At 38.1% G+C, this 20,877-nt stretch overlaps 1 protein-coding gene and 1 long non-coding RNA gene across 2 annotated transcripts; both read right to left on the bottom strand.

The window, feature by feature from the left end:
- Window positions 1–12,242: 12,242 nt before the first annotated feature.
- LOC110910220 lies at window positions 12,243–13,725 on the bottom strand. The gene is made up of 3 exons (XR_002575945.1): window positions 13,591–13,725; window positions 13,000–13,056; window positions 12,243–12,491 (listed from the first exon to the last, which is right to left on the bottom strand). It is a non-coding gene; the product is annotated as an uncharacterized LOC110910220 (long non-coding RNA).
- A 3,681-nt stretch (window positions 13,726–17,406) lies between these two features.
- LOC110914118 lies at window positions 17,407–18,195 on the bottom strand. Its single transcript, XM_022158937.1, has 2 exons — window positions 18,001–18,195; window positions 17,407–17,925 (listed from the first exon to the last, which is right to left on the bottom strand). Exons 1-2 carry the CDS (start codon window positions 18,193–18,195, stop codon window positions 17,407–17,409), a joined length of 714 nt encoding a protein of 237 aa, XP_022014629.1.
- Between the last annotated feature and the right edge of the window lie 2,682 nt (window positions 18,196–20,877).

Consider the following 20,877-nt stretch of genomic DNA (forward strand, 5'->3'; position numbering starts at 1 on the left):
CAACGCATGGAGAGTAGAAGATGACACTGACTCAAAAGAATCTAGACCAGATGAATCAGAAGGAACCTCCATAACAGGAACCTCGACAACAGGGACAACAAGGTCATCAACCGGAATATCAACAAGTGGAATATCGTCATCCATCGGGGCCCCGCCATCCTGGTCACCCTCCGGGGGACCCTCGATGAATAAATCGATGTCGTCATCAGATAACGCGTCAAATGGCAGATCTTCAACAGGAACTGCAGCGAGAGGGAGAAGAGCAGGGATCTGAACAAGAGGGAGATCCCCGTCAAAAAGACCATCAGCTAAAGGCATGTCATCTCCAAAGTCCGGTAGGGCAAATGGATGGAAATCATCCTCGTCGGTACTCAGGGATAATCTCGCCATCTGACACTACCGCTATAGGGTCTAACGTGTCTGACACTCCAGTATCAGAAGAAGATGACATGCTGTCTGTAACACAACCACACATATGCACATATATCAACATGTAATCAAGCAAGCATGTAAGTCACAACAATGTAAGCAAGTAATCAACCTAGTCTACCCCAGACTGTCCCACCCAGTCTCTTAGACTGAACTCTCTAGTCTCTCAGACTAACTCCCTGGTCTCTAAGACCAACCTCCCAGCCTCTAAGATTAACTCCCTGGTCTCTAAGACCAACCTCCCAGTCTCTAAGACTAATTCCCTGGTCTCTAAGACCAACTCCCTGGCCTCTAAGACCAAACCTCCCCAATCTCTAAGATTGAACCCCTTAGTCTCTAAGACTGAACCTCCCTCAGTCTCTAAGACTGAACCTCCCTCAGTCTCTAAGACTGAACCTCCCCAGCCTCTAAGGCTGAACTCCCTCAGTCTCTAAGGCTGAACCTCCCTTAGTCTCTAAGACTGAACCTTCCCAGCCTCTAAGGCTGAACTCCCTCAGTCTCTAAGACTGAATTATAAACATAAATTTTGAAATGTGTATTTGTGCCTTTTGTTTGTAAAAATGTTTGTTCCCTGGATCTGGACGTTTTGTGTATGCAATGTTAAAATGTTTTCGTGAGAGCCCTGATGATCATAGTCTAGACTCGAGAAAGAATCATAGTTCGCTATGATCGAGGATCTGACACCAAGCTGTCACACCCTGGCTTTTGCGGAAGCGTGGTTAAGTTGGTGTGACTTCTTAATACCATAGCAACAATCATAACAATGCTATATGATAAAAATACGACATGTTCATCCATTAATATAGTTTAGAAAAATATCATAACATACTTGTCTTGAAACATCAACCCCAAAATAAGTTACAAACCATGACTATTTTAAAACGAGTTCATAAGACTTAACAAAAGACTTTCAATAAAACGAGGTTTAGAGACATGTAACCCGTCCAGGAAGAGGTTACACCTCATGAACCCAACAATCCTGGATGACATCTTTATTTAGTACGCAGCTTGACTAACATGCATCACTTGCCAGATCCGATTAATTCCCTGAAATACATGTAGTTTGAAAAATCAACAAAAGTTGAGCGAGTTCATGTGTAAGTGAGTATGTATAAACCTGTGTAAACAATGTATGTATGTCCCGATATGATTGCAAACAAGGAAAAGATCACCAATGGTCTGCAAGGCCACTGATATGTGTGACGGTGTAGGAAGATTCAAACCTAGCAAAGTTGTACCGGGCTCCCAGCTGGAAGACATAGTCACCACTATGGGCCGCCCCGGCCTCATGGGTGTGGGCTCGCTACACCCAAATAGATCTATCACTCATGCCCCTCGGTCCTGATACGAGGATTAATGGTCCCAAGTATCCGCCTACCCTATCACATGACCTATGGTTCTTTCCTAGGCTAATCATACCAATAGTATTGTAAGTATCCCTTTGTAACATGTATTTCACCCCCGAAGTAAGTAAACAAAACAGTTTAAAGAAAAGGGGGACATGAACTCACAGTAGTGCGTCTCCTGCTCGTAACTCAAGCTCTGTCAGCTACACGACAACCTACAACGTACTAATGTCTATTAGACGAACCGGCCATGCCTTTGATTAGTATGAGGGTTTTTGAGTTACGTTTTCTTGTGTTTCCCAATATTATTCCAAGTATAATTATTTGCTAAAATAATAGTTATTTTAACTTTGAATTATATTTAGTTTTGGAATAATTATTTAACCAATATTTTTGTATTAATACTTCTCAAGTATTTTAATTTCCGTATTTCCTTCCCAAGGATGGGGTGTTTATACATGTATTTGTATTATTGTATTTATAATTTCCGAAAATATATTTCTAAGTCTCGCTTTAGAAAATATTTACGTAACAATACCATTCCATGAGTGTCCTGTGGGTTCGCTTGGACTATGCTATGTATGAATGATCTTTTGTATTTTATAAGGGATCTTGGTCCTTTATTTATAGTTCTTGCATTAACCGGTCTGGAATTAGGTGTAGCTATATTACAAGCTTATGTTTTTACGATCTTAATCTGTATTTACTTGAATGATGCTATAAATCTCCATTAAAGTGGTTATTTATTTATAATTGAACAAAAGCGAGTCTGAATTTCTTTGTCAAAAATAATGTATTCCAAAATATACATATTTTCCCCAGAAATAATATATTTCCATTCCTTGTCTCCAAAATGATATTTACCAAAAATATATTTGTAAAAGTGTTTCCCGGAATATTTCATAAGTTACGTTTTAGCGTTTGGTTCCACGATAACAAGCGTGTAACTTAAATATTTATTCCTTGTAATTTTTGGTATTATTCTGGAGTTGTAAATGTAATGGTGTTTTGATAAGTTATAGTATTTTACCCTAAAATAATATAACTAGTTCACAAATCAAAAAAAAAATATTCACACAAGCGTTTTAGTATAAAATATATACTCTAAATATATATTTATCCACTTTTATTCACGAAAACCAACCTCCGACACTTTGTATTTTTGTAACAAAACCTATGGCGAAGTTTATTTTGAAAAACAAAGTTAAAACATATTTGTAAACACTTGTTAGAAAATAATTTCTAAGTGTTGGAATTTCTAGAAAATTTCGCCATAGTCTCCTTTGTAAATGGAGGTGTCCATGCTATTAGCATATCATTTTCTTTTCGAAAAATCATTCAAATCAATCAACAACAAATCACTAAACCATATTATGTTCACCAAGTGCAAAAACTATTTGATTTTCATAATATCATGAACTTGATCTTTCCCTAAAACGTGTAGTAACTTGGTAAGGCGTTTAGTGGCCTTAGTTACCTTGCAAAGTGTATTCATCCCTTTAAAAATCTCATTTTTAAAGAATATCGGTGTTAACAACTTGTGAACAAATTTTACAAAATTTATTCTTTTGAACTCTTCTTGCAAATAAAGTGTTCTTACACTTATTTTATTTCCAAAAATGGTGTAAGTGTAAGTAAAAGTCATGATCTTTCAACTCACTTTGTTTACTTATATTTCAAGAAATTATTTTCTTTCAAGTTCATGTTTAATCTAGAAGATGATTACTTCATGTCAACCCATAATCACCTTCTAACTTGTTAAACCATGTTTTTAATCATACTTTAACAAGTTCCATATGATGATCAACATCATATCATTAAGAAATCAACAAGTATTCATCAACCTAATCAAAACAACTTCACACTAACAATATTTCACCATATTTTATCTTTATATAAACTTTATCTTCAAGCTTTAAGTTCATGTTCTTTAGTGTTCTTATATTTCATCATACTACATCATTTAACCATAACAATAAGAGTAAACAAGAGTTATGAGAGGTCTTACTACTAGCTTTAAGCTAGGGAAGAACACTTGTGAAAAGATGATGAAAATTGGTGTGTAAAAGCAAGTGAGAAGGATTCTTTAAGATCTTCAAGCTCCAAGCTCCGTGTATCACCTTCTAACACTTGAATTAAGCTTGAAAATGGATTAATGGTAGTGACAAGGTGGTGGTGGTGGCGGCACCTTCTATGGCCGAGAGGGAGAAAGAGGAGTTGTGGGAGTGGGGTGATGTTGAGTGAAGATATGAATGATATGATGGAGATCTTAGAGCACCATACTTATAATCTCTTCACACAATATTATGTTCATGAAATCAAGCAAAGATCTAAATAAAATATTATTTAAAATCTAAGAGGTATGGTGTGGAGGTATGGTGGTGGTGATGGCCGATTAGGCTAGGGGGAGGGGGTCTATGTGTAACATGTAACTACTAGTTAGATTATAAACCAAAACCAACCATATAGTTAGTTTAGTTAGTTTACTAGATATTTTAGTGGGAGTTAGGGTGTTCGGGGATCATGACTAGCACAAAAATAATTAAACAATGTTTCTAGCAATATTTTGGTGTTCCGGGTAATGTCCGGTTGTTCGGTTAGATATCGTTCCGTTAATGTGTTAAGTTATATCATATAGTGTTCTTTTTGTAACTTTTTGTGACCCTTTGAATCCCCGATACTTAGGAAAGCATACAGGACCATTTTGCCATATTTTTGCACCTTACTAGCATGTTACAATGCTGATTTTTTGTTAATAAATGCAGAATTCTGCATTTTTTGCGAGTTTTAGGCACTTTCCGGCACTGAAACCATCTCCTAGTGACGCAGTTTTATGGTTCTTACTTCCCTACACTCCATACTAGTGTAGTACCCTGTCTCTGGCTCATACATGCCTCAAAACATTGTCTGTCTATGTACTAGCACTGTCAGTATATTTCTGGGTTATCCGCTCATTGTGCTAACTGTGCTTCGTGCATCAACTTTGTCACTAAAGTTTGTGTGTAATAAATGGTGTGACAGTATGAAGTGTGATGCACATGTATGTATGATGCAGAAATCATAAAGCAGTTTATATCAACAGTTGTAATTAAGCACAGTCGTTAAGCACAAATTTAATATTAATTAATTGTACGGATAGCTGTAATTATGAGAGTTGTCACATTCTCCCCCCATTAAGAAAATTTTGTCCCGAAATTTAAGCTCTGCTACTAGATGCAGGGGTCTGGGGGAACAAATGTGGGTATTTAGCCTTCATGCGATCCTCACATTCCCACGTGAATTCTGGGCCATGTCGTGCATTCCATCAAACCTTGACGAGCTTGACACTACTCCGGCGTGTTTTGTTAACCTTCCAATCAGTAACCTCAACGGGCTCTTCAGTAAAGTGGAGTGTGTCGTCGATACGAACTTCGTCGGCATGAATGACCACCGTTTCTTGAGTTGGGCTCTTTTTCAAATTGGATACATGAAATGTATCATGAAAACCATTAAGTTCAGCAGGTAAATCCAACTTGTATGCAACCAAACCAACCCTTTTCAGGATTTTGAATGGACCAATGTATCTGGGATTCAACTTCCCACGTTTCCCAAAGTGTGCCACACCCTTCTAGGGTGAAACCTTCAACAAAACCATATCTCCCACCTCAAATTCCAGTGGTTTCCTTCTTCGATCCGCATAACTCTTTTGACGATCGCGAGCTGCTTTAATGCGCTCTCGGATCTGGAAAATCGTGTCCGTTGTTTCTTGATCCAATTCCGGACCAACAAGCTGTCTATAACCTGCGTCAGCCTAACATAATGGTGATCGACACTTGCGCCCATAGAGAGCTTCGAACGGTGCAGCTTGAATGCTTGCATGATAACTATTATTGTATGAAAATTCAACCAATGGTAGGTGTGTGTCCCAATTTCGACCTAAATCCATTACGCAAGCTCGCAACATGTCTTCTAATGTTTGAATCATTCGTTCACTCTGTCCGTCTGTTTGCAGGTGAAATGCCGTACTCAGATTCAACTGAGAACCAAAAGCTTCTTGAAAGGATTGCCAGATCCTTGACAGGAATCTTCCATCTCTACCAGAGATAATCGAGAGAGATACTCTATGCCGTGCAACAATCTCTCTCAGGTATATCTCACCAAGTTTGCTCGTGTTCTCTTTCTCTTTGATTGGTAAAAAGTGTGCAGATTTCGTTAAACGGTCTACAATTACACTTGTGAAAAGATGATGAAAATTGGTGTGTAAAAGCAAGTGATAAGGATTCTTCAAGATCTTCAAGCTCCAAGCTCCATGCATCACCTTCTAACACTTGAATTAAGCTTGAAAATGGATTAATGGTGGTGACAAGGTGGTGGTGGTGGCGGCACCTTCTATGGCCGAGAGGGAGAGAGAGGAGTGGGTTGTTGGTGCACTGATGTCTGTTAACTTCATCTTTATTGTGTCTTGTATTGTACTAGATAGATCAGGGCACAGAAATCGAGAAAAAGTATTTTAGGGTTATTCTGCACGAAATGACACTTGTGTAATTTCGCACGGAATTAAAGAATCTTGCACGGAATTAGATGTTTCACATGGAATTAGTAATTCCGCATGGAATTACTTAATCTCGCTTGAACTTTTAATTTCGCTTGGGATGCTTTCGTGCGGAATTATCAACCCTATAAATAGCTGTTGTCCATATTCATTTCATACGGAATTAAGTCATTGTATCTGAGCCGAGGTGCTGTCGGTTTGTCATTTGATTTGTAAAAAGCTCAGGAAATCAATATAAGAAGAAAATTGGAAAGGAACAAGCTGTTTGACATCAATTACATTGATTCCGCCTTTGTATCTGATGATGAACTACTCAGAATGACTGTTTAGGGTCACACGACGATCCAACAAGTGGTATCAGAGCTCAGGACGAGGAGTTCATACCAATTCAGCTTGATTTTATCAGATTCTATCACTTCTACACCTTCTTTTCTGATTTAAACAAAATTTAACGGTTGAAATAGCTTAAAATTCACATATATCAAGCGAAAAAACAGTTTTAAGTAATCCTTGCAAGGATTGGACCTTAATTTGATCAAAATTGGACAAAAAGTGTAATTCCGTTTGAAAACATATTCGAAAATGCTGATGTCATCATAATCTCGTTTGAACTGGATCACTAATTCCGCACGGAATTAGTTTCAACATCTTAATTTCGCTTGAAAATAGAAGCCAAGTTCACACGGAATCAAATTCCGCTTGAAAACGAAATTACTAATTCCGCTTCAAAGAATCTAATTTCGTTTCAAAAAACTTAATTTCGTTTGAAGGTAATCTAATTCCGCACGGAATTAGATATCTCTTTATAATTTCGTTTGAAATTGATAATCCCGTTTGAAGTCTGTAATCTCGTTTGAGTGGAATTCCGTTTGATGCAATTCCGTTCGAACTAATTCGTTTGAAAGTGCAAATTTTCAAAATTTCAAAAATTTTTCTAAGTGTTTGTTGACTGTTTCAGGTACTTGAAAGATGGATGATTTCATGAATCCATTCAGTGACGTGTTTGCATTTACCGGTAGTTCGGGAGATGGCACATCAAGCAACACGAATGAAACTACACCAACATCGAGTGCGAAGAAAATTCTTCAGGATGCTATGAGCGTAGACAGTGCATACGGAACATACAATAAGCCGCCCAAGTTGATGGCTATTGAAGATTACAGCAGGTGGGCTACCAGATTCGAAGAATGGCTTAAAGCGTTTGCGTATCCCAGTTGGAGAAGTTTGAAAAAGGGATTTGATATGGGGAGAGATGATTACGAGAACCTAGAGGAAAATCAGATTGAAAGATACGTTGCTGAACAGAAGTGTATTGCTCTACTTCACCAATCTGTCCGAGATGACATTATCGCACTGATCGAATACAAAGATTCGAGAGAACTTTGGGAAAAATTAAAAATTAAATGTATTGGTAGTGCTGAAATATTGAAGAACAAAAAGAAACTGTTACGAAAAGAGTTTGATTTGTTTGGATGTTTAAAGAACGAGTCAGTTTCCAAGATGATTGAGAGATTTGGGCATCTCAAGATGGAGCTTGCTAGACATGACATCATTTACACTCAAGAAGAGCTGGTAGACAAATTGTTTGACGCGCTACCGAATGAGCAAGACTAGCAATATTTTGCATTGATGCTGAAGAATACGATAAAGCCTGCTGATTTGAAGGTTGATCTGCTTATAGAAAGACTGGAAAGCCATGAATTGGAGATCAAAAAATTCAACAAAGTCAATAACACATCTTATCAGCAGAATGTGGAGCTGTATTACAGAGGCAATATGATCCCAAAGACTGCATCTCCAAAGACTGCCTTTTCAGCAAAAAGTTCAAACACAGTGAATCAAGAAACTCCTAGCAGTGGCTACCATGGTGGTTCTTCGTCAAATACTTCAAATCAATTTGCATCAAAGAATCTCTTTCAATGCAACATTGTTGTTGATCTGAAGAATGGTCAGAATTTCAGTGAAGAATCTGCTAAGCAACAGATGGTGTTTTTAGCGTCTGTGTTGGAATCGTACGAAAGTCTCGTTGCAGGAAAGATAGGCAACACCAACCTAACAAAGGAATATTACGATCAGATCGATCCTGAGAAGATGGAGTTCATCGATATAAGGTGGTGTATGGCAAGTGCAGTGAGAAGAGCGCAGCGATTCATGGAGATTACCGGAAGACAGTCTATTGGTGGACCGTCTACCAAGTTAGGCTTTGACAAGTCAAAAGTGACATGTTTCAAGTGTAAACAGAAAGGTCACTTTAAACGTGAGTGCAGAAATGCTTACACTGATGATAATGCAAATCCTTTTCAAGAGGATTATTACAAGAGAGCTATCTATCATCAGAATAAAGCAGAACCTCCCAGGATGAAGCAGATAGAGGAGGCACCCAAAGAAAAATCCAGGGCACTTGCAGTTTTTCATGACGATGAAGGTTATGATTGGAGTGATGTTTTGCCTGAGGAAGACGCAGTTGGTTATGCCTTTGCAGCAACAAAGATTGTTCCGTTTAAAGATAACAGATCTGAAAAAGTGAAGTATGTGAACAGGAGGGAAACAGCTCATTTCATGAAAAGCAAAATCTATCGTACATGGATGGAAGCAAAGAAAGCAAGGCGATGGGATCCTGATAGAGAATGTTATCTTGATCCTTATGGTAACATAGCAGTGGATCCAGATATTGTTGATCTTGAAGTTCTTACCAAACAAATTGCTGATGAAGAAGAAGCCAGACAGAGAGAATGGTGGGGAGGAGGAGAAGCCGTTGAGAAAGAAAAAGAAAAAGAGACAGCAAAAGAACCGGAGCCAAAGAAGACTGATGATGGGATTATCGATACATCACAAGAATTCACCGCTAAAAACTTGAAGAAAATGGTTGACAATGTTCTGGCTGCAAAAGAACTAGAGGTAGTTTCTGGTTCTGGAACTGAGTCCAAAAACAAGGTCAGTTCAAATAATACACAGGTGTCAGGTAAGAATGGTAAATCTGAGAACAACTGCAAAAATTGCATGAAAGAGTGCAAAGTTTGTAGTACAGTTGCTTACCTTAGTGGTAAGAAGGTTGAAGAACTGACTAGTAGAGTCAAAAGTGTTGAAGATCAGATCTTGAACTGTGATAAACTGTTAAAAGCTTCGAATGACAAACTAAAAGAATTAACTGAGAAAATCGAAAACGATAAAAATGACTTAGAAAGAATTAGAACAGAAAATGAAAAATTAATTCTTGAAAATCGTCAAATCTCAGAAAAATTTGAGAAGCTAAAACGAACGGTTAAAGATTCTAGTAAGACATATATCTTCAACTAACCGGTGTTCTTAGAGTCAAAGAGGAGTTAATCAACCAGCAACTGGATGAAATTGCTAAGTTGAAGCTTCAGTTTCAAGAAGCTAAAATTGAAAATGAACGCATACAGTTGAAATTAACCAGTTACAACTCCGCAAGCTTTGTTTTACAACATATTGTTCCTAAACCCATTGGAAAGAACAAAGCAGGCGAAGATGTATATTTTGATGGAACCGGGTTGGGTTTCACCAGGTTCCACCACCAGTTTTAAACAACTATTCAAAGAAACAATCAGGGTTGGTTAATAATGAAGATGTTAATGAAGTGAAACTTCCAGAGTCAATTGATGTTACTTTCAATTCATCATCCGATGAAGATAGTGTCCAATCTGAAATTGTTAAAAGCATGGCTAAAAATGTTTTGATATTGAAAGCGGCACTACTGAGGAAGATGAATGTTTCTTGGACAAATACATTCCAAAACCAAAATCCAAAACCAACTTAAATGAAGAACCTACTCTTGTCATGTACAAGATGTCGAGATCGGATAAGTTGTATTCGGATTCTGAGTTTCCACTGGGGAATGTTAATGTTGCTAAATTGACAAATGTGTTCAAATTGGTTGAAATGAATTTGTCTGAAGTAAAAGGTTTAAATCAGACAAAAAGGCAAATGAATTTTGAAAAAGATAAAGCTTACTACAAAAAGCCTGTTGTTCCACCGCGTTTTCATAACTACAATCAAAATAGATGGTCGGGTGGTTATCAGGGTGGTAAGAATTATCAGAAAAAGAATGTTCAAAACAGAAGGTTTGCTGAGAAGAAATTGTTTGTAAAAAGTTCGAGTTCGAGTTCACTTTTGGATGAAGAATCTAAAATCTTTTCAAAATCAAACAAAGAGTTCTTTGAGAAGAAGGCCTCACAGCTTCAGTCTGAAGGCACAAGTCGGGTAGTTGACACCCGAACATGCTTCAAATGTAATCAAGTTGGACATATTGCACGAAAGTGTACCAACTTGAAGCCCAAGACTGAAGTCGTTGAGATTCAGAAAAGGAAAATTGATGTGAAAGGAAAAGCTCCAATAGTTGTTGAGAAAAAGGTTTTGAAAAATGACAACATCAAAGTCAAAACTAAACCTATTAAAAGTGTGGTAACTAAAAATAACAAGTTTTACAAAAGGGTTGCGTCATCTCAACAAACATGGAAGCCAAAAGTGGTTGAAAAGAAAACAAGTTCTCCAAAACCAAAGGTTTCAGAGTCGGAAAAACAATCATCTTCTACCACACCGGTAAAGATGAATGTTCCTTTGGATTTTTATGTGAAACTTGAGAAAGAAATGCAAAATTCTGAGTAGAAAGATGTTCAAAAGAAAGACCAATCATCTGGTCAACCTCGGAAAGATGATTTTTTCTTATACAAAGAGGTTGAGGTTGGGACTAAAGAAAGCTTGAAGATCAATGATAAGAATTTTCCACCATTGATCACTAAAAGAACAGTCCTTGATGTCCAGTTACCTGAGTCGTTAGAGGCTTGGGTGACATCTAAAACTAACTAAGTGTTTTTGAAATGTGCAGGAGCTTCCAAGATCCGTTTCGCGATGGCATATGACAGGGAAGAAGACCCTGTTGTACGATGTTCATGGTTTTAATGGAGGTTACGTGGGTTTCGCAGGAAATCAAGGTGGTATGATAATCGGTGAAGGAACGTTATCCAATGGCATTGTCACGTTTGAAAGAGTTAACTACATTGCTGAGCTTGAGAACAATTTGCTGAGTATTATATTTTCAGAAAATCCAAAAACAGTAAAAAGATTCAAAAATCCAAAAACATGAGAAAATTTCAAAATCCAAAAACAATAGAAAACTGAAAAAGAGTTTGTGTAAAAAGGGAAAATGATAGTACATTGGCTTGACAGTTACGGTGAGCTAAAGATATGTAATGTTTTAAAGTTTTTAAACAGTCTCGCTGATGATGTGTCGATAGGTTTTATACATTTAGTAAATCTTGTTTGGGATATAAACCTAAAATTCAAACTTGCTTATTTTGTGGGGAACAAATCTTGGATATATAGGTAACCCCTAAAATCTTGTTTGAAAGGTCCCTTTTTCTGAGATACTAGGTCTTTATACTCAGTGATATCTCCCGGGACTTCTGATTTTGCGAAAGCAATGGCCTAGTGCCCGTATAATACTTTCTTCATTGCTTGAAATATAGCATCGCCCTCAGCATAAAAAATGATGAAACATTGCAAAATGTTAATCATGAGCTTTTGAAGAAAAGATTCTCTAAAGGGAACACACCTAAAGTCGAACCGTCATCTCTTTGCTGAACGGAAGTTCTAACCTGAGCTCTCACGGTTTCGCATTTAACCCTTTAACATATATCATCTGTGGTATACTCACCTGTAAGACTGAATATTGGGATCTGGATACGGGAGTATATTCAAGAGGTGGTACACACATATAAGTTTAAGTCCTTAATTCACCTAAATCGTATCCTGAACAGATTGAAGTTTGTATGAGAATTTAAGAGGATCAGCATTGAGACGCCCAACTTTTCTCATTCGACTATTAACATAGAAGTTCATGAAATTTTACAAAAATTTTGACATGACCCGTTTGTATTAAGGACCTTTCCCCCTGTTTTAACAACATCATTTTAGTTAAGTACTATGACACTTTCAAAATAACAAAGTCGTGACCATAAAAGGTTCACCATAACTATTTTGTACATACTACAACAAAAGGTTTAGAAATCCAAACTACTTACTAACATACTAAACCCAAGTTTGACATCATATTACAAAATGAAAACTTTAACCCATTCAAAATTGACAACTTGAACCGGAAGCGTGCAAAAAGGTCGACATTGTGTGTTCGGTCCAAAAGCGCCACTATCAAGCCTGGGATTTACCTATCATTCATAACAACAAGACATTTATTAGTTCTACATGTATATGTAATAACAAATCCTTTACCCAACTACTATTATCTGACCCATTAATAAATTCATTACTTCTTATCAACGACCATACTACATTTCATTCTCTTATCCTTCTAGCATAAATTTCTTTATGCTCTTCAACATTTCTTTTAGAAACACTTAACATATATTCTACTCAAACCATCCGCAATGGTTTAATACATTCCTTTCATTAAACATGCTTTCGCCATTTTGACCCATTATCCACAAGTCATTTTCTAGTCTTTTCCATTCCACCTTCCCAACAATTTACGACCCATTTGGGTAGTCATTAAACACCCCATGTTCTTTGATTACTTATCCATTTTTCCAATATAAAACATACCACAACCTCTTCTATAAGCAAACATACAAACACACACCTTAACACTAAGGTTTAAGTAGCTAATATAATATCCGTAGACTACATAATAGAAGAATTAAGTTCATATGAACTTACAGCGATCTTGAGATGCTTGTGATTTCGAGTGACATGCGCCTTCTTCCTTCTTTGTTCCTATACATCACAACTTCATATACTTAGATTTCGACAAATTTCATTATTCTCATTTTCTTTGTCATACTATTATGATGTTTATAAATCATACGCACTCCGACCATAATCATATTTCATCAACTTAACAAACTTTCATACAAAAACACAATTTCATTAATTTAGACATTTCATCGAACACATGGCGTGCGTACAATCTAATAAGCATGATGTACAAGTATTTATAACACATTCATCCTAACTTCATCAAATAGATCAACAATCGTAACCATACTACATCTGATTCAAATCAAATCACTCATCAAAACACTTCTATAACCTGAGTTTAACATCAACATTACAACTTTCACTTAATTTTTACTACCTTACATAATCTCAAGTGGGTTTTGCCCCAACTACTAGTAAAATCGAAATAGCATATCATATAACTCATATTTGTTCCTATCATTCAACATCTAGGTTCGATTTCATACAAACATCATATATCATGCATAACCCACTTCATCAAATGTTAACAAATCATGAAATTACACTTACTAGATGTCAAGAACACTTAGATAGTTGAAGTTCTTGGCTCATGCATTTGAAAAATCCTTGATTCCCTTTTCAATTTGATGGAATTTAGTATCTTAGGGTTTTGAGATGGAGAACTTTCTCCTGGCCTTCTCACGATCGACCACACACACACACACATACTTGACATATTTTTTTTGTTTTAATTACACACTTTTCATTTTAACCCCTTAACTATTATAACATGACATTTTTCTCTTTATTACTTACTAACTTAATAATCTTTCATGCCTAATTATAAAATTTTAGATTTTGTTAAAATGCTACAAATCTTATTAATGGTAAAATTTCATGTCTACCATTTCTTTTCGCTAAAGTATTTCGATTAAGCATTATGACATGTCATACAAAATTTGGGGTGTTATAAGTCTACCCCCCTTAAAAAGGTTTAGTCCCCGAAACCAAAATACATACCGAATAACTCTGAGTATTGCTTTCGCATATCATCCTCCGCTTCCCACGTGAGATCCGATCCCTTCCGGTGTTGCCATTGAACCAACACTTGTCGAACGGATTTGTTGCGGAGTTGCTTCACTTTAAAATCTTTTATTATGACGGGCTTTTCAACATAATTCAACTTCTCGTCCACTTCAATATCCTCTATAGGCACGTATGTCGTCTCATCCGCTAGGCACTTCCGTAATTGCGATACGTGAAAAGTGTTATGAATTCCATCCAACGCAGGTGGTAATTCTAACTGGTACGCCACCGCCCCGACCCGGCGAGTATTTTGAATGGCCCAATGTATCGAGGACCTAGCTTCCCGCGTTTACGAAAACGGATTATCCCTTTCCATGGAGAGACCTTTAGTAACACATGATCTCCCACTTGAAACTCAATTGGTCGCCTTCATCGATCCGCATAAGACTTTTGTCTATCTTGCGCTGCTTTTATCCTTGATCTAACCATATCAATCTTTTCATTCGTCTTGGCTACTACTTTTGACGCAAGTTCTCGTTGACCCACTTCCCCCCAACAAACCGGAGTCCTACATTTCCTTCCATACATCATCTCGTAGGGGGCCATTTTTATGCTGTTATGATAACTATTATTATATGAAAACTCTACCAAGGGTAGATGATCATCCCAACTTCCCCCAAAATCCATGACACACGCCCTTAACATATCAACTAATGTTTGTATAGTTCGTTCCGATTGACCATCGGTTTGAGGATGGTAGGCGGTGCTAATATGTAACTGGGTCCCCAATTCTTCATGAAACTTCCTCCAGTAACGAGATGTGAACCGGGTGTCCCGATCGGATACTATAGACACCGGAACCCCATGTCGGGATATAATCTCGTTCATATAAACTTCTGCCATCTTTTCTGAATTATAAGCTTCCCGAATAGGTAAGAAATGTGCGCTTTTGGTCAGTCGATCAACGACCACCCATATTGCATCGTGCCCTTTTCTTGTCTTGGGAAGCTTAGTCACCAAATCCATCGTTACATGTTCCCACTTCCACACAGGGATCTCCAAGGGTTGCAACTTTCCATACGGCCTTTGGTGCTCGGCTTTTACTTGAGAACATGTCAAACACTTAGCAACATACTTGACAATGTCTCTTTTCATTCCCGGCCACCAATAATTCATCCTCAAGTCTCGATACATCTTTGTAGCTCCCGGATGAACGGAGTACCGAGACTTGTGAGCTTCATTCAATAGTAATTCTTTCACATCACATTCCCGAGGTATCCAAATTCAGTCATACCTCGTTTTCATACCATTTGCATTCTCTTCCAATACATGAATAAATCCTTTCGTCCTCTCTTTCTTTGGGTCGCCAGCATTTAAAGATTTTGTTTGAGCTTCTCGGATTTCACAAAGGAGTTTAGGTGTGACTACCATCTTCATAGATTTTACCCGAATCGGGGGCGGGTACTCCTTTCGACTTAGAGCGTCCGCCACAACATTAGCCTTTCCAGGATGGTAATGAATGTCACAATCATAATCCTTAATGAGTTCCAACCATCTTCGTTGCCTCATATTAAGATCTTTCTGCTCGAAGAAATATTTGAGGCTTTTATGATCTGAGTAAATAGTACATTTCACCCCATACAGGTAGTGCCTCCATATCTTCAAGGCAAACACGACTGCCGCCAATTCTAGATCATGAGTTGGGTAATTGTTTTCATGTTGCTTGAGTTGTCTTGAAGCATAAGCAACGACTTTACCCCTTTGCATTAACACGCCACCTAAACCTTGGTGGGAGGCGTCTGCATATACTAGCAAATCATCTGTTCCATCCGGTAGTGTTAACACGGGAGAATTTGTAAGCTTTTCTTTCAAGGTCTGAAACGCCTTCTCTTGTTCTTCGCCCCATATAAACTTTCCGCTCTTCTTTGTTAATTTCGTCATGGGTGAAGCTATCTTGGAGAAATCCTGGATAAATCTTCTGTAATATCCGGCTAAACCCATAAAACTTTTTATTTCGCTTGGATTCTTCGGGGTTACCCAATTCATTACCGCATTTACTTTGGACGGGTCCACATGGACACCATCCGCATCGATCACATGACCCAAAATTGTACCTCTCTAAGCCAAAAGGCGCACTTTGAGAACTTTGCATACAAGTTTTCCTTACGAAGCGTTTCCAATACATCACGAAAATGGGAAGCATGCTCTGCTTCACTTCGGGAGTATATTCGTATATCGTCAATAAAAACGATTACATATTTATCAAGCATAGGTCGGCATACCCGATTTATTAGATCCATAAACGCAGCTGGTGCATTCGTTAGCCCAAAGGACATTACTAAAAACTCGTAATGCCCGTACCGCGTTCGAAACGCAATCTTCAGCACATCTTCGTCTCGTACATGTAGTTGGTGATAACCCGACCGCAGATCGATTTTTGAAAACCAACTTGCCCCTTGCAACTGGTCGAATAGGTCATCAATTCGGGGCAACGGGTAACGATTCTTCACCGTCAACTTGTTCAACTCTCGATAGTCGATGCACATTCGCATCGAACCATCTTTCTTCTTCACGAATAATACGGGCGCTCCCCATGGTGAAACACTTGGTTTAATGAAAACCTTATCGAGTAACTCTTGAAGTTGCGTCATCAATTCTTTCATTTCGGTCGGGGCCAGCCGATAAGGAGCTTTAGCTACCGGTTTTGCATCCGGGTTAAGCTCTATTTTGAATTCTACTTCCTGTTCGGGCGGAAGCCCCGGTAAATCTTCCGGAAACACATCCGGATATTCGTTCACTACTTTCACATCTTCAAGCTTTGGGACACCTCGATTAGTGTCAATCACGTAAGATAGATACGCCTTACCTCCGTTCTTCACATGTTTAACAGCTTTGATTATGGAACACAATTTCGACTTGATGACCCTATCTCCTTGAACACTTACCCGTTTTCCCCCCCGAGGTTACTACATGAATGACTTTCTTTTCACATTGAATTTCAGCATGGTTTTGGGCCAGCCAATCCATTCCTACAACTACTTTAAATTCCCCCATGTACATCGGGACAAGATCTATATTAAATTCCTCATCTTCGATTAAGATCTTACAGTTTCTACAAATATCATGTAACAAATAGCTTTTACTATCAGCAACTTCCACTTCTAGGGGTACTAACATCTTTTCAAGCTTAAACGATGGATGAACTAACAATTCATTAGAAATAAACGATCTACTAGCCCCGGAATCAAATAATACATTCATAGGCATAGAATTAACCAAGAATATACCTGAGACCACATCCGGGCTAGTCTTAGCTTCATCCGAGGTTAACTGGAACATCCTCCCACGAGCCTTAGAAGACTAATCCTTCTTTCCATCTTTCTTTGCCCCCGTTTGGTTACAATTGTAACACGCTTTTAAGTTTTCGGGGCACCTATAATACGGATGTCCATCTTGCCCACATTTATAGCATCCTTTCTTTCCCAACAAACATTCACCCGAATGATGCTTCCCACATGTCTTGCAAGTCGGAATCCCACTACTTGTCTTCCCTTTCCTGTTTTGATCTTGATATTTTGCCTTTTTCGATGGGTTTGTGTTGGTGAGCTTCTCCGCCACCCTTTTCTCTCCCCGTTCAACTTGCCTTCTTAACTCGATCTCCCTATCTCTTGCCCAGTCAATTAATTCATTCAACGTTGCACACTTGGAGGGATTTACAAACTCTCGATATTCAGCCTTTAACATAGCATGATAACGTATGATTTTCAACCTTTCAGTCCCCGCTATCTCCCCACAAAATTTCACCTTCTCGAGGAATTTATTCGTTATTTCGTCGATCGTTTCATCCTTTTGTCGAAGACGTAAGAAGTCTTCTTGAATCTTATCAATTGCGGATTATGGGCTATGATATTTCAGAAATGGCTCTTTGAACTCTTGCCATGTTAATGTTTGTACTTTGTCATCCCCCAATTCCTTCGAATGTGTGTCCCACCAATCCTTTGCTTGGAGTTGTAGGAGGCCCGTAGCAAACACCACTTGATCCTCCACTTCACATCTGCTTCTTACAAACACTGCCTCGGTGCTTGAAATCCATCTTTGACAAGCTATCGGGTCAAGTTCCCATTTGTACGGCAAGGGGTTACATGCCATGAATTCCTTGTACGTGCACCTTCGTGTACTTTTCTTTGTTTGTAGTTCATTAATCATCTCTTTTAGTTCTTCCACTTTGGACGTTACTAGAGTATCGATTACCCCCAATACTTGACCTTCCACCTCTTGAGCTAGTCAAGGAATACCAGCTTCAATCGCTTTCTCTACTTCTTCCACAATCATTGTTCTCATTTCATTTCGGCGTGCTTCATCGTCATCATTTACATTTACCACATCAGCCATCTTCATAAAGCATTTATTACCTTCATTAGATTTCATTTCATACTTCCCACCATCATGTTTTAACATCATTTTATCATGACACATTCCATTCATCATTCATACTTCATGCCTTATCGTCATTGACGATCGTATCGTATCATTCTTTATTTTAAACATTCATTCATCCTTTCTATCATATAACCATACTAGTGATACGTAGCTCTCATTCTTTCTAATACGTAAAAGAAATTACTCGCGACTAAATCATACTTAAACTTTCTTTGGAAACTCAACGTTTCCGACAACCAACTTCATAGTATTCTTTATCCCATATACCTTGGTATCACCTTTTTTTATTCTTTTTATCCCCCATTTTATATATTTCTGGTTATAAATTCGATTGAATCGACATTTAATTGTGTTTTATTTGAATATTGTAGTTTTGGAAAGCTTGTTGGTGATTCATTGCGGAAAACTCAAGAAAATATGAAGTTTGTGTAAATTTTGCCCAGACACAGCTGTGTTGGTTATCTGAGTACAAAGTCACACAGCTGTATCAGCCTTGCCACACACCCTGATCTCAGCAACAAGCATCAACGGTCCACACAGCTGTGTCACTTAACGACACAACTGTGTGCGGCGCCAGATCTGATATAACCTAATGTTTAGCTCCCATTTCATTTGACCCGTTCTAACCCCCAAACTGATCTGATTCAACCCACATCTTTCCACAACATCCCGTAACCATTCCATATCATTCCGTAATTAAATTATCCGTAATGCAAAAATTTCAACTTTTAAAATACTTACTTGCTTTGCGCCGCGGATCGAACACACACTTCTCACGAGCTTTCAGTTTGAGTTCAAGCACTTGATGCTTAAATCCCTCAAACCTAGGCTCTGATACTGTCAAGGCCCTCGGCCCCGGTTTGACCCGGTTCAAGAGCCGTGAGGCAGGAATCCTGTGGTATTTATTTTAGGCGACAGCGGAAGTCTTTTAATACAGGATCTTTTAATACTAAAAATGCTCGTTTACTTTATTACATAAAGTTTAGGGATAAAACCCCGTAATTTACAATAAGATGATTTCACAGGGAAATCTTTATTTCTCAAAACATGTTTCTTTATTTATTTACATTGAGCCACTCTTTTAAGCTGATAGTGCTTCACGGCACTTTTCTTGGATTACACCAGATCACCTGAAACATGTTTGAAAAAGGTTTTGTCAGCGGGGAAATACTGAGTGAATCATTCTTTTTATGTAACCGATATTTAGTTATAATTTACAGTATTAAGAGCGATTACAGTGTTTCTATATGTCAACCAACTACCCACAGTATTTTTGTCACTCGACTCGTTTCGGTGACTGTGGTCATATCACTGTTGGGTCCGTTCACCCACAAGTGACGTAAATCACTATTTAGGTCCGTTCACCTAAAAGTGTATCATGATTTAGGTACGCCCACCTAAACTGATAAAAACAATAGTAATGTGCACAATACCCCATATACCGGCTGTAATTGAAGACTACAAAGACTTAATCCCTGTAATTATAACTTTGGAAAATAATTTGGAGTATTGTAAAACAGTTTATAAAAAGAGAATGACTCACATTGAAGATTTAACGAGCAGAGTATAAGCCTGCCTATACTACTCTTGATCAAACAGATCAAACATACCAGGCCTCTATATTCCTTATTCCAGAACTCAAAGCAGACCTTTGCTGATTAGCCTTGATTAACCTAATTTAATTCACAATACATGCAAACGGGTTAGTAACTAATACAGCAGTTACGACAATTCACGAGATTAAACCCTCACAACGATTAACAAAGTGCAATACTTAAATATTCAACGGATTCACAACGAATAACAGAGCATAGTCCGGATTCAGACGATACTCAAATATTCAAGTCGAAATCACGACAAATAACAAAGTATAAACTCAATTTGAGCAGCACTCAAACAATCGTTGGATAGTTACAATCGACCGGACGTTGAATCGTAATAGCGATTGAGTTATTACCCTGATTGCGGCAGCGATTCGTGAATCGTGTGTGTTGTTGGACTGATCCTACGATAACTCAGCGTACGTTTGGAATTTTTACGTCGTTTCAGTGTCAGAATTCAAGTCCCAAGGCCCTCTATTTATACCGAAATTGGCGCCTCCCGCTAGTCGCGGAAGAATTCGTGGTACGTGCCGCGTATCGCCTGGGGTGTCAATTTAGGGTAGGGTAGGTTAGTCACTGGTATAGGCCTGGTGAGTCGACAGTTTAAGAATTCTCAATTTAGACAACGTATTTGGAGGATAATTATCAATTAGGGTTTAACCCTCTTGAGTTTTAGGGGCCCTGATCCTAATTCCGATTGTTATGAAAATTTTAGGGTTTATGCAGAATTACTTGGGTTTGTCAATTAGGGTTTCCTTACTAGACAATTAGCATAATACGTATTGATGTT

This window comes from Helianthus annuus, chromosome 14 (assembly GCF_002127325.2).
Source record: "Helianthus annuus cultivar XRQ/B chromosome 14, HanXRQr2.0-SUNRISE, whole genome shotgun sequence".
In the NCBI taxonomy this organism is placed as follows: Eukaryota; Viridiplantae; Streptophyta; class Magnoliopsida; order Asterales; family Asteraceae; genus Helianthus; species Helianthus annuus.